The sequence below is a fragment of the Epinephelus fuscoguttatus genome, linkage group LG20 (assembly GCF_011397635.1).
Source record: "Epinephelus fuscoguttatus linkage group LG20, E.fuscoguttatus.final_Chr_v1".
NCBI classification, from domain to species: domain Eukaryota; kingdom Metazoa; phylum Chordata; class Actinopteri; order Perciformes; family Serranidae; genus Epinephelus; species Epinephelus fuscoguttatus.
Window position 1 is genome coordinate 30,247,153 of NC_064771.1, and position 13,887 is coordinate 30,261,039.

General features: G+C 42.6%; 1 protein-coding gene across 1 annotated transcript in view; it reads right to left on the reverse strand.

Annotated features, from left to right (window-relative positions):
* Positions 1 to 5,031: 5,031 nt before the first annotated feature.
* Positions 5,032 to 13,887, reverse strand: part of LOC125880567 (protoheme IX farnesyltransferase, mitochondrial) — a 50,803-nt gene continuing 41,947 nt past the window's right edge. The window contains exons 6-7 of the mRNA XM_049563146.1: positions 11,114 to 11,346; positions 5,032 to 8,217 (exon numbers count right to left, since the gene is read on the reverse strand). Of these exons, the coding sequence (XP_049419103.1) occupies positions 7,787 to 8,217; positions 11,114 to 11,346 (664 nt within the window). The 3' untranslated portion in view covers positions 5,032 to 7,786. The remainder of the gene's footprint in view (positions 8,218 to 11,113; positions 11,347 to 13,887) is intronic.

Here is a 13,887-nt window from a genome sequence, read left to right on the forward strand (position 1 = left end):
GGGGACTCTCTCCTGTTTACAGATGCATATTTTGCTCTTCAGTTTTGTTGACTCTGGCAAGAAAGCTCAGACTCACACTCAAATAACATGAATGATTTAATGATATCAGCGATGGGAAGGAGAGAAGCCTCCATGTTTGTGTGTGAAAGAAGAGAGAGGAGTGTGAAATATTGTCGGCTTATGAAATAATAATAGACTTTCTGAAGTTTTTCTTGGATTTACAGGAGTAAGAGGGATGCAGAGATGTCCAAACCCCTCCAGACATCTTTAAAGACACAGTATACATGCTTTGAATAATAATCAGTGTCTGATGTTTATCCCTGAAAAAAACTCTCACCATTACATTTACATTTCCTTCACTGGAGAGCCAATAATCTGTGAATATGCAGATATATCTTATTTCAGAAGTTTAATTACTGGACACAAGCTGTCTCCGACTTCACTGGAAAAGCCAATTCTCAGTTTATGTGCTCTGGAAGGTTCAAGTTTCCACATGATTCATACACTAAAGACTTCGAAAAGACTTTAAAAAGAGTCTGACACCTCCTCATGTCTGAAGACAATGTCAGAGTTTAGATTTTGCAAAGACTGGGTCACTGTTCGTAACACTACAGCTAGATTTACTTTCAGATTATTTCCCATCCTGCTGCTGTTGGAAAATATGACACCAAACTCCCTTTAAGAAATATGACATTTTCACAATTCCTTACATGTAAAAGAAAACACAAAATCTAGAAACACAAGATAAAAAGTGCCACATGTCGACAGCATTCTTGTTGATTCGGCATTAATATAAACTATAAATATAAACTTAACATTGTGGATTTTGTCACTTCCACTTGCACTATTTTCATGATAGGAGAGTGTGTGAATGTGAAACGAACAGTTTCAAACATGAGGATTTCTCACTAAAATAAGTGCTGCTTGCTCGGTTTGGTTGTTGTTCATGTTCACATCATTGAACTTCAGTATTTGCATGAGCTTAAACTAAAAACTTTCACTGTTATGTCTATGTTTATATTTATTTCATGTATAAAGGACGGCTGATTTTCATCTGCAGACCCTGACAGGTTGATGGTTTATGTGTACGTAAGATAAAGACATTAAAATAACAATATACAAAAGCACAGAAATACAAATTAAAGTGGATTGAAGGGCACATAAGCACATAGCAAGGCACATGAGCAAAGCAACAAGACATAAGCATTGTAAATAAAACAACGACATCACCGTATCACCAAAAACATTAAGAACATACTATTGAAAAGTACAACATAAAACACAACATAGACCAAAGTACAGAGACACAAACACACACATGAAAGCACAGCAGAAGGACAACTAGCAAGATAGTGACATCACCATCAAACCAAACCACATAAGCCCGAACACACAGGAAGAATACAAGGATACAGCCACTGGTTCAGATCATGACAACATGTCTGATTATTTAAACAACACGTCTGAGTATTAAACATGATTTTGTCAGACCATCAAGGTTCAAAAAAGACTGACTTGAGACAGCTCGGATCGAGTTTTAAGACCACCTCACAACAAATAATCGAGATCACGGAAACACAGCACGACTCAAGCAAAAATTTCACAATTTTATTTTGACATTTGTCACGTTAAATTCCCATGAACAGTAGTTTGGTGTAAGGCCACTGTGATTTGCTCCCACATAAGCTGTGATGTCACAAAACCACAATCAAACATGCACGCAGTAAACTCAGATTTAACGTGACCAAACAGAAACTTTACCATTATTTCCCGTCCTGCTCCTGGTTGAAAATATTACGCCAAACTCCCTTTAAGAAGTATGACATATTATCAATTCCTTATGTGTCCAAAAAACCCACAAAACTCTAGAAACACAAGATAACAGGCGTCACATGTCGACAGCATTCTTGTTGATTCAGCATTAATGTAATCTATGAAGACAAACTGCAGTTGCGTACAAACTTTACATTTTGGATTTTGTCACCTCAGCTAGTCAGCTGCACCATATTAGTTGGAGGAGACTGTAGGGGAGCGAGGTGAACAGGTTTCATAAAAATTTCTTGGCTTGGTTGTTGACAGTGTTCACGTCACTGAACTTCTAGAAACTTATAATATTAAACATGATTTTGTCAACGATAAAAACTAGAAAAAAACTTATTTAAGACAGCTCTGATTGAGTTTTACGACCACCTCACACCAAATGATTGAGATCACGGAAACACAGCACGACTGTAGGAAATTTTCCCGATTTTATTCCAACATTTAGAATTTGTCTGCCACATTATATTCTCATGAAAACTAGTTTGATGTAAGGCCACAAGATGTACGTCAGATTTGCTCCTACTAGCTGTGATGTCACAAAATTATGATTGTACGTACATGCTATGAACTCAGATTTAAGATTTTTACGACAAACCAAAATAAAAGGTGTCACATATTGACAGCAGTAATTTAATCTATAAAGATAAACTTTACATTTTGAAGTCTGTCACCTCCACTGGTAAGATGCGTTATTTTCGTGAGAGTAGACGGGGGGAATGTGAGGAGAACAATTTGAAAATAGAGATTCTTTTTTTTAAAGATATTTTTTGCCTTTAATGGACAGGACAGTTAAGTGTGAAAGGGGGAGAGAGAGGGGGATGACATGCAGCAAAGGGCCACAGGCTGGACTTGAACCTGGGCCGCTGCAGCAACAGCCTTGTACATGGGGCACCTGCTCTACCACTAAGCCACTGACGCCCCGAAAATTGAGATTTCTTGACTTGGTTGTTGACAATGTTGCCGTTACTGAACTTGAGACAGCTCAGATTTACTTTTAAGACCACCTAAAACCAAATGATCAAGATCACAGAAACACAGCTCGACTCGAGCAAAATTTCACGATTTTATTCTGACATTTGGAAATTTTTTCAACCACGCTTAAGTCCCATGAAAAGTAGTTTGGTGTAAGGCCACCATGATTTGCTCCCACGTGAGCTGTGATGTCACAAACGCTGTAAACTCAGATTTAAAGTGACCACACAGAGATTTTCCTCCTTCAGCAGATTAATCTGAAAGCAGGTTATTTCCCATCCTGCTCCTGGTGGAAAATATTACACCAAACTCCTTGGTTTGGTTGGTTCAGTATTTGAATGAGCCAAGACTAAAAACATACAATATTAAACATGATTTTGTCGGACTATCGAGGCTCGAAAAAGAATTGAGAGAGACAGAATTGAGATGGCTCCAGTTGAGTTTTAAAACCATTGTACACCAAATGATTAAGATAACGGGAGCACGGCACAACTCTAATAAATTCTCACAATTTTAACTCGACATATGTAATTTGTCGGCCACATTTAATTCCCATTAAAAGTAGTTTGGTGTAAGGCCACCATGATTTGCTCCCATGTGAGCTGTGATGTCACAAAATCACGATCGTGCATACACACTGTAAACTCAGATTTAAAGTGACCTCACGGACAGTTAACCATTATTTCCCATCCTGCTACTGGCGGAAAATATTACGCCAAACTCACTTTCAGACAGTTCGACAGCATTCTTGTTGATTTGACTTAAATATAATCTGTAAAAATAACATTTACATTTTGAATTTTGTCACCTCCACTTGCTACCATCCTTTCGTTGGATAGCTTAACTATTTTCGTGGGAGGAGACTGTGGGAATGTGAGAACAACAGATACAAAAATGAAGATTTCTTGGTTTGGTTGTTGACTATGTTAGCATTATTGAGCTGCAGTATTTGCATGAGTTAAGACTAAAAACGTACAATATTAAACATAATTTTGTCGGACTGTTAAGGCTTGAAAAAGACTCACGTAACACAGCATGGATTGAGTTTACACCTTACAACCCAACATTTGTAATTTGTCAGCCACATTAAATTCCCATTAAAAGTAGTTTGGTGTAAGGCCACAAGTTGTACGTCAGATTTGCTCTTACATGAGCTGTGATGTCACAAAGTATTGTAGGAATATGCTGTAAACTGTGACCACACAGAGACGTTCCTCCTTCAGCAGATGAATCTGAAAACAGCACATGCATCGACGTGCACACAGCTCAGACACTGAAGCACAGTTACAGAGCCAAACATTCCCTGAGTGCTGAAGGCCTTAAAACTCCCCACTTGTTAATTTAAGTAAAGTTCATAAAGTTAAAACTCCCTGAGTCTAAATCTGAAGCAAAACTTTTCTGAATAATGAAACTTTGAAAAGATGAATTTACCTTTCATCAGAACATCTCTCTCTGAGGAGGAATGCCTCTGAAGGTCGAGGATTAATAAATCAAGCAACAGTTGAAAGCTCAGCTCTCGGCCTGACGCTGAATACCAAATATAATTCATATGCTCCACCATCAGACGCTGAAGTAACACCAAGAGTGAAAAACTCCAGAAACTCACAGAGAGAGAGTGGAGCTGTTCTCCTGGCTGATAGGACAAGACAGCACCGCCGCTCCACCTCTGTCGGAGCGGATGTTGTAAACCATCACACTGAGCCCTGGAGGTTGTCATTCAATCTCCACACAGGTTGTGTGTGTGTTGTCCCCCCCCGACTGTAACAGCTGGCTCCATCGCTCCCCTTTCACCCTCTGATATGAAACTCTGTATCCGGTTGGACACTTTACGAGGATGTCGAGCCGTTTCAGGTCTCCCGGCCTTGGCTAAATCCCACAGCCTCCTTTTATGGAGGGAGGACGGCGGCGAGGGGAAGGGGACGCTTGTTTTGTCCCGAGCGCGGTGATGGAATTGTAACCAAATACCAAAACTAGGGGTAAAGGGCGGAAGGGGAGCACATGTTGACTGACAGGTGCGGAGGTGGCCTGCTAAATGGAGCTTATTGGAGGGTTTGGTGATTTGTGCTTAAAGCAGCATATCCACTAAGGCTATAATTGAAACTTAAATCCAGATATTATATGGAGTCAGCGCCACCTAACAAGGGGCGGCGGTGCTCTGTGTGTCAGGTACGCAGCCACTCAGGCACAACTTTAGATGGAGCTTCAAGTGGAAACCAAATGATGACACAGGAGACAGAGTTACAATCATGACGTGTTTATTGTTAGAGAACATTCGCCCTTGTGGTTCGTACAGGGGGAAGATACTCCCGTCGTTTTGGTGCAGGCCAACCGTGTTGAATTAAACCATTATGAAAATGAACGAGGAACCATCGGTGCGTTCGCTGAGCAGCAAAACACAGCAAGGCTTTAACTGTCAAGTAACATGTGAAAGTCAAACAATGAACAGAGTCACAGCTGCTTCAAGAGTCTGTATTCATCCTATTTTTATACACTGACTGACAAACAGAAATCTTTTCATGACATGGTGTCGTAGAGATGCACCGATCAATCGGATGGCGACCAGAATCAGCTTCATCGGCGACCAACCGTCTCAGATCTAGCCGATCCTGTACCAATCAAATCTACCAACATGCGCCGTGCGATGTTTCATGCTGCAAACAGCAACACAGACAGAAACGAACTCTTGTCAGAGTCACCGAAACCCGTTCTTAAAAGTTTAAAATCATTCCCATGCAGCTGCACATGGTTTGAAAGCAACTATAAAGGCCTTCGCACACTGAGTCCGTTTTCTTCGGATGCATTTTGTTGTTCCGTCCTCCTCTATCTGCTGAAAATTCTCAATACTTGACAAAAGAAGACGTATTTCTTCCTGGAGTTTCCTATCTGGCTGTCACCACTCCATCCCTGCCTTTCATTTGGTACCATAGCTGTAAGAAGGGGCGGAGCTATCCTCCACATTCTGTGTGCGGTCCACATCCTCCTCCTCCTCCTCATCAAATTCATCATCCTGAATATTACTACCTAACCTGCTGAAAGAAAGCAGTCTGAGTTATGAAATGATTCTGTGTCCCACCGCCACATTTTCTTCACTGATTCTCAGTCAAACGTCTCTAAAGGCTCTGACGGATGTGAAAAACGCAGAAAAACGAACCTGTTCCGAAAATTTTTACGTCGAACGAAAGTTTCGGACACAGTGTGCAAACATGATTGACACAACGTGAGGTCGTATTTATTTTTCTCAGTGCGCAAAGGCCTTTAAGCTAACAAGCAGGCTGGAGTACACCACCCAAATCTGTATGAATCACTGCACTGATAAGCAAAGCTAATGCTAATTGTTGCATGTAAGTGGATGGAAGATGCTAACACACTTAGCCTCTTCATCTGGGAGGTATAATTCATTAGAACACAGATATGGGTGGTCTACTCAAGTCTGCTAATTAGATGTTTGTAGAAAGTAACTCAAAGACTACAAGGGTAGCTACAGGGGCGTCCTAGTGGGGGGACTGATTTTTCAAGGGGGGCCCTTGAAAAGCCTGGCACAAAAACGTTGGTTTTGTTTGCATTTTTTTTAATTCTAAGTAATTAGTCCCATAATTAAACTAAAATTGGCTAAATAAATGGTTGAAAGACTCAACTAGTAGAAGCACTTTGAGGCCCCTCTCACCCCTTGAAGGCGCAGAATGGTTGAGTCCACCCCTGCACTAGGATTTGTCTCTAAACGCAGCAAGAGCCGAGTGAGTGACTGCTGCTGAAGCACCAACGTACACCGCCAAGTCCTTTCCCCAGAAAAGGTAATCTGCATATGCATAGGGCTCTGAATCTGGTGCTACGCCCCTGGCTGCTTGATACTAAGCTTTGAAGTGTCACATAGAAAAGCTAATGCTAACCGTTTCATGCAAGTGGACTGAAAATGCTAGAACGGTTAGCACAATATTCCAGAAGGCAATTTGCATCTCAAGGATAGCGTCCTTATCTGCCTTACTGCCTCTGATTGGCTTACCCTGACACTCTCAACATAATCCGAGCCAATCCAACCAACGAAGGCAACGAGTACTAGCCAACCAGAGGGACAGTAGGGTGGGTCACACCTTCACTAGCCTCGAGGAGGCAGATTTGTTCCTGTGAGGTATAGTTTGAGTGGTCTAACCTTGTTAGCTAGTTAGCTTTCTCACCAGGTCGGGCTCTTTGACAGATGTGGTGGTTTATTCCGCGGCAGCAACGTGTTTTAACGCTAGTGGTTAAATGAATCTAAAGTGGTATCGTTAGTTGAGCTGAAGGGGAGCTGATATTCAAGTGTGATCTGGTCACGCCCCCACAATCCTGAGAAATGGTCTGAGCAGCTAAATGAGCAGCTTTCGAACAAGGTTGTAAACTTTTATTTTCACTTAGCTTTCTGTGGATGCTTGATGAGACACTCATCTTTGATATTATAAAAGCTTTTTCACTATTTCAAGTTTCCTGTTGCTTTAAAGAAAAGGTCTAAACATGTCTGTGTGCGCTGCCACAGCTCTGAGAAAGGAAGAAAATCAGAATCGGCTAATAAAACTGCGATGGGTGCATTTCTAGACGTCCTCATGTCCTTTATATATATGTTCTTCTTCTAATGTGCATTTGTACAATGCAGTAATCTGCAGACAGTGATCCCTGTGTGGATCCATAGGAGCGATTTACACTGTACAGGATAATTAACATCAGTCATGTACAACATGGAGAGGAGCTGCTATATAAATAAATACAGAATATATACAGTACACACATAGTGAAATGATTACACCCTGATGTCATAATGCAGTGTGTTTTCTGTAAATCAGTTATTTTGATCCAAATCATTTCCAGCTCATTTCCTGATCCGCAGTGAGCGACAACTGACTTCACTCAAACAGATAAAACAATGTGTCCGTCACAGAGACACGTCCGACTCAAGCAGTGGTTAAAGGAGACACCGAGGGAGTGTCTCAGGTAAAATAAAGCTCTCAGAGGTCTGTGACATGAGCTAGATTTGCGGTGCGAGTGGTGACGCCGCCGGAGGTAGAGCTGCTTCCTCCCGGTCTCTGCGAGGCTTCTTGCAGAGCAGCAGCAGCAGCAGCAGCATGGGCAGGTGCCACAGGCTGCAGAAGAACAGCTTGCGGGCACTGCTGCGGTCACCCTTGTGGTAGAAGCGGATGGCCAGGTAGCTGATGTACAGGTTGATGGGTAGGGAGATGACGGGGAAGGTCCAGGTGGTGACGTCCAGCACGGGCGCTATGGTCGAGAGGCCGATCAAGCCCACGCTGTGGCGCAGGGCCACACGCTTGCACATGCCGGGGTGGGTGACGGACATCATGCGGTAGCCACCGCGGGAGTAGTCTTCCCTTAAGTTCCAGCTGAGGGCGTTGAAGTGGGGGAACTGCCAGCTGTACAGGAAGCCGCCCATCAACAGAGCACCTGAGGGGGTAAACAGAGGGAGAGATTAGGGGAGAGTCTGAGGGACTCTTATTTCATGAACATGCCAAATACTGGGCCAAGTGCTGAAATAAAAGTTGTGTTCTGTGTTCGGGATGTTTATGGGCTTCAGTTTACCTTTCTGATAACTTCATCCCAGCACAACTCATACAGATTTAGACAAGCTCAATAATTGGTATTTGGTATATGTTTATATGCAATTCAAACATATTGCCTCATTTTAACTTTTTTGCACATGTCTGGATTTGGTTTACTTATGAGGCATTTGGGGCGGGGCTGTTTTGCTGGCTGTAACGTACAAGGGTCGAGGCAGCTCTGGACAGGTGTACGTGTTCAGTCGCAGCCTTGCTTTCAATGACATCAAGCTCTCTCACACAGTGGTTAACATTTTAGCGGGTCTGGGTGGTTGCTCCAAATGCTTCTTTGATCAATTTATATTTAGATATTCTGAGTGTTATATTTTAGAGAACAAAATAGGGGGAACACAAATCCTTCTCCATACTACAAGAAACTTATTAAGATCAAATTCCATACTGAGTAGAAACCCCGTACTGATTATTATCTTAACTATAGCTAGCACTAAATGTTGCTGACTTTATTCACAGGTTCCTTTTTGTCTCGGGGCAGCTGTTCCCAGCACTATTACACTGTTTAGTAATAATCAGTGTCACATTTGATACGTTAAATGAGTCAAACCAGAAGAACAAGCGTTCAGAGTGACAGGAAGCTGTGACACCATCCCCCACCTCCGCCCCAACATTTTGTTTTTCAGTGGCGGTGTCTTGTGTGAGGGTGACAAACAGACCTGTGTGACTGTCGTGTTCACTGTAAGTACTAATCAGAGTGAGTCAGCACAACAAGCAGCAGAAGATTCCACATCAGAGAGCAGCGACGCAGGTTTGCTTTTGTGTTGCTTTTAGTAAACATGTGAAATCCTGTCTGAACACAGCGAGAGGCTTTGGTTTGATGGTGAGCTTTGCTCTGAGAGAACATTGGCTATATGAATATATTTACTGTAATCATTAGGTCTAATCATTTGATAACACACGGTTCACTCAAAGGGCAGGTTCGTCTCACAGGTTGTTTTTAGGATGAGTTACCATGGAATCAATGGGCCCTGAATGGAAAAGAACTGTTTTCATTTTACAGATGAAAAGCCAATACATTCATTAAGCATTATGTTCAAAGAGCTATCTAAATATTTGGAGCGTAAATATAAACTTGTGTGAGCGCCTCTCAGAGATAACTGCAGCAGCATGATGAAACACATTCATACAGTTGCCATAACAGAGCACTTAATGTGTCCACCAAACAAGCTGAATAAGACCCCCTCGGTCTCCGTCTCCTCGCTAACTTGATGTTACATTCATTTGGCAGACGCTTTTGTCCGAAGCGACTTACAATAAGTGCATTCAGACTGCACAGGAACGAGGAACAAGAGCACCAACAGCTCCGCAGGGATTCAGGCCGTATGTAAATAAAGCTTTATGTGGTGTGAGATCAGGCCTGGTCAGAGAGGTCCTGATGAACTCAGAACAACCCAGCCAGCTCTCAAATAAGTATTGGTGCAGGAACACAGCTTTGTGATTTAACTGGGGCTGCAACTAGCAATTATTTTTAATCTCAACTAATCGTTTAGTCTATGAAATGATTTCAAATTGTTTTGTCCAACCAAAGTCCAAAACCAAACGATTAGGAGGAATATTGAATTAAATATTTATAAATGTCTCTACCAAAAAATAAAAAGCAAAATACTACCGCAAACTAGGGAGACAAATATGGCAATGTGAACTTTATTAACTTTACATATGGCAACAGCTCTTACACAGTGTGCAGACTTGAGATAGCAGGGCTGTTCAGTAACACGCTGAGGTTGTGGCACATTTAAAAGGTGAGAGAAGGGACACCTAAAGGCCCTGACCGACCAAACTGACGGTCAGCCGCTGGTTCACGTTGGCGTTTTCAATTGACGTTGGTGAAGCCCAGCGGTGAATGAAATCACTCCAATAAGCAGTTTAGCTCATGAGAAGGGAAACGGAAGTGAGGAAAGTAAACAAAGAGCTACAGTCAAGAGGGATTGAGACTAAAACAAACTTGTTACATAAACTAAGATTATTTTTCTTTAGCGACTGAGCTCTTTATGGTTTGTGTTGTTGTTCACTGGCGCACAGTAAATACTGCTCTGTTCTTTCAACGCTGGATTGTGTTGGTAATATGCTAACTGGCTAACTAGCGTCAAGACAGTCTTCAGATTTCCCTTTTTGAATGACAATTACAGACTACTGCCATCTGCTGGTGTGGAGAGTAACTTCCTTCATGCAGGCGCAGAATGCATGTGCTTGTTGGCTGTTGGTTGAAGTCTTAATGGTGTGTTCATGTGCAACTTTCTGGCCAACACATTGTGATATGAGGGGATGCAGCAGGGGCTTTTGTCGCTGCTAGCTCTCTGAAGTCGCTTTGCTGTGTCTGGGCCTTAAGATCACACAGTTTATGATAGAAATACTGACGTTGAATAGGGCTGCAATGAATGATTACATTAGCATCACTTATATCATAATATCTGTCAAAGTAATTGTGATGTGATTTTTTTTGTTGCATATAATCCTAGCCTGAGTGTACAGTGGGATGCTGCCTGAATGTGGTGATGAGAAGGACTCGCCTTCCAGTTTGTTTTTATCTTGCTCTACTAGTCGACACATTCAGGTGATGTCGTGGTACATTAAATGTTTTAAGTGCTCGAAAAAGTTAAATGTTTATCGCTAGTGCTCGATAAATGACTCTGAGTTGAGGATGGCTTTCAACTGGTAATTTTCCCTAAACCAACCTGACATATACTGGTATACATGTACGTCCTCGTATCTCTGCTGCTGATTCGTACCTTGATCCAGACAACCTGTTGCAGCAGTCCAGCCCATGACGGGAGGTATCGCACCCACCACTGCTCCCACCCAGGTGTTGGTGATGCTGAGCCTCTTGAGCGGCGTGTAGCAACAGGTGTAGAGGAAGATGTTGAGGGCGCCCAGGAAGCCGGTCAAGGGGTTCACCGCCAGCGTGAGCAGAGCAACACCTGGAATCCCACAGGCCAGCGCAAAGGACACTGCATGGAGGGGACTGATGAAAGGAAGTGGCAGACAAGACAGAGAAACAGATGGAGACAATATGAGAATCAGATAAATCAGGGAGAGAAAGAAAAATATACAAAGGCCAGTTTAAAAGATGAGTTCTTTAAATAAAAGGCGAGTTACAATACACAGTTTAGGCACAGACAAAAGCCCGACACCGCCACGGGAACTCTGGGATGATAAAGTTTTGTTGGCTTGTGCAGACACCAGATAAGACAATGATAGCTCCACGTGTTACACACACACACACACACACACACACACACACACCCCCATGGGGGCCACACACTAACAGTGAGCAGCCGTGCATGGCTGAGTCTCAAAACGGGAGGCTTAGAGGAAGCTCATCTGATAAGAGTTTGTCAGGGATAAAAGTAGCCCTGCAAGATGAAGAGCATGTGCACACGCCGGAGATCAAAACTCGCTGGAGAAAACCACTGCAGCTCAGGCTTTTAGCTGGATGAAGACTTCCTCCTCCTCCTCCTCCCCTCATCTTTTATTGAAAGCAGTGATGCCAAGGTCTGGTTCAAATTCACCAGTAAATGCTCCATAAATTAAAGAGAGGGTAGATTAAAATCTTGACCAAACGCAGGCCTTTTCTTCAAAAAGCAAACAGGGCTTTTATTTTGGTGGTGTGGCTGAGCAGGGAGATGGCTGCATTAATGTGATTAGTGGTGTTATGTCTGTTTTATGTGGGCTGAGGTGGGGCCGTGCAGGCTGGCTACGGGCTGTCGACAGTCTGACTGTGGGCTGGCTCAGCGGGGGTCAGGGGAGGGAGTGCGTCACACGGCCTGAGGTGCATTTGCTGTCCTCCGCTTACAGTCTGACACGGCCGCAGTCATAACGTCAGGTGGGTAAAGTCAATACAGAAAACCAAAAGATGTGGCTCGCTGGTCAGACCACAATCAAGGCCAGGGATCCGAATGTAAAATACCAGGGATTTAGCCATTACGTTAAAGAAACAGGATGATTCTACTTAAAAACTTAGTTACCTGTTAAATTTTCAAGTGGTCAGAGAGGGAAAAGAAAACTGTGGAAAACTGTGTGTGAGCTTTGCCAACATCACCGTGGCTTCAGGGACGGATCTAAAACTGGGAACAGACTACAGATTCTTGAAACCTACAAAGACTACACATCGCACACATTTGGACTGTTTTACAAACACACAGATATTCTGTCGTATTGGCAGCCAGAAAGGAGCACAAACATTCTGAGAACACCCGGACAAGACACAGAAAGAGAAAAGAGTTCGCCTCACTATTTTATGATGCAGTTTGTGCAGAAAAAGCAAAGAAACCAAAGAAAAGTGCTACACTTACGCTCCTTTCACTCATGAACTACAAACCTGGTATTATCTAGACATTACCCGGAGGAGCTGTATGTACGAACGCAAACGTCCGGATCATTTGGATCAGACATTTAACAAACTTTACTCTGCCAGCTCCCTAGTAAAAAGTCTGTGTAAGGTTCAATTGAGCCTATGTGTGAAAAGAGCAGGTAACTCATTTTTGGCATCTGCACCTCCGACGGTAAATCCATTGAAAGACTGTCCTCATACAAGTACTTCGGTTTATGGATAGATGAGAAGCTTTCATTTAATGTACCTATTGCTGCTCTAGCTGGAAAGCTTAAACTGAAGATTGGCTTTTATTTTAGAGATAAGTCCTTTTTACTTTCAGTGCTAAGAGGTGAAATATTACATGTAGCCTCCTCCATTTTACGTAGCCTTGATTTAGTATACATCTCTACATTTTATTACAAATGTCACTTACTCATCACTGCATTCTTTATGATTTGGTGGGTTGGACGTCACTGACCACTCACAGACAACAGCACCGGTATATTTTTTTAATCTATAAAGCAATACTGGGCAAACTTCCAGCCTACCTCTGCACCCTTCTGTGTGTGAGCTCTGTCGTCTCCAGTTTGTGTTTGTAAAGTTTCATGAGGCTGTGACTGTCCTTGAGGTCACAATAGATCATTTTATACAGTGATGTCTGTTTAAAAAAAATGGTCTCACTACAATAAAATGTCTACTGTGGGGGATGACATCATCGTACATGAATAAAATTGGTCTCATTGAATCCACAAGAATCTCAGCTTTTTAGTCATATCAATTTATGCAATTCCAAGGCTGTTTAGGGACCTCAGTAGGCAGAAATTCTAGATTATATTCACTCTCGCCAAAGAACTAAGCCCATAACAGCCTCTAAAAGACGGTAATGTCAGCTGAGGACGCCATTGCCCTCTTCCTGAGTAGAAGGGGTTAAAAAAAATCAAAGACCATCCCCTGATGAAGTCTGCTTGATGAGACTAAAAGTGATCTTTTGTTTTCCTCCTCTTACTCAGCTGAAAGCTACTCAGCATCACCACATGTGGAAGCCTCAAACTCTGCAAAACCACTACAAAGGACGAGGGACTGTCATCCACATTTCACGGAGGAACAATAAAAGGTGGGAAAGATGATACACCATTGTAGTCCCGACATGAGATGACTAACTATTTCCGATGCTCGCATCACACTGGCAAG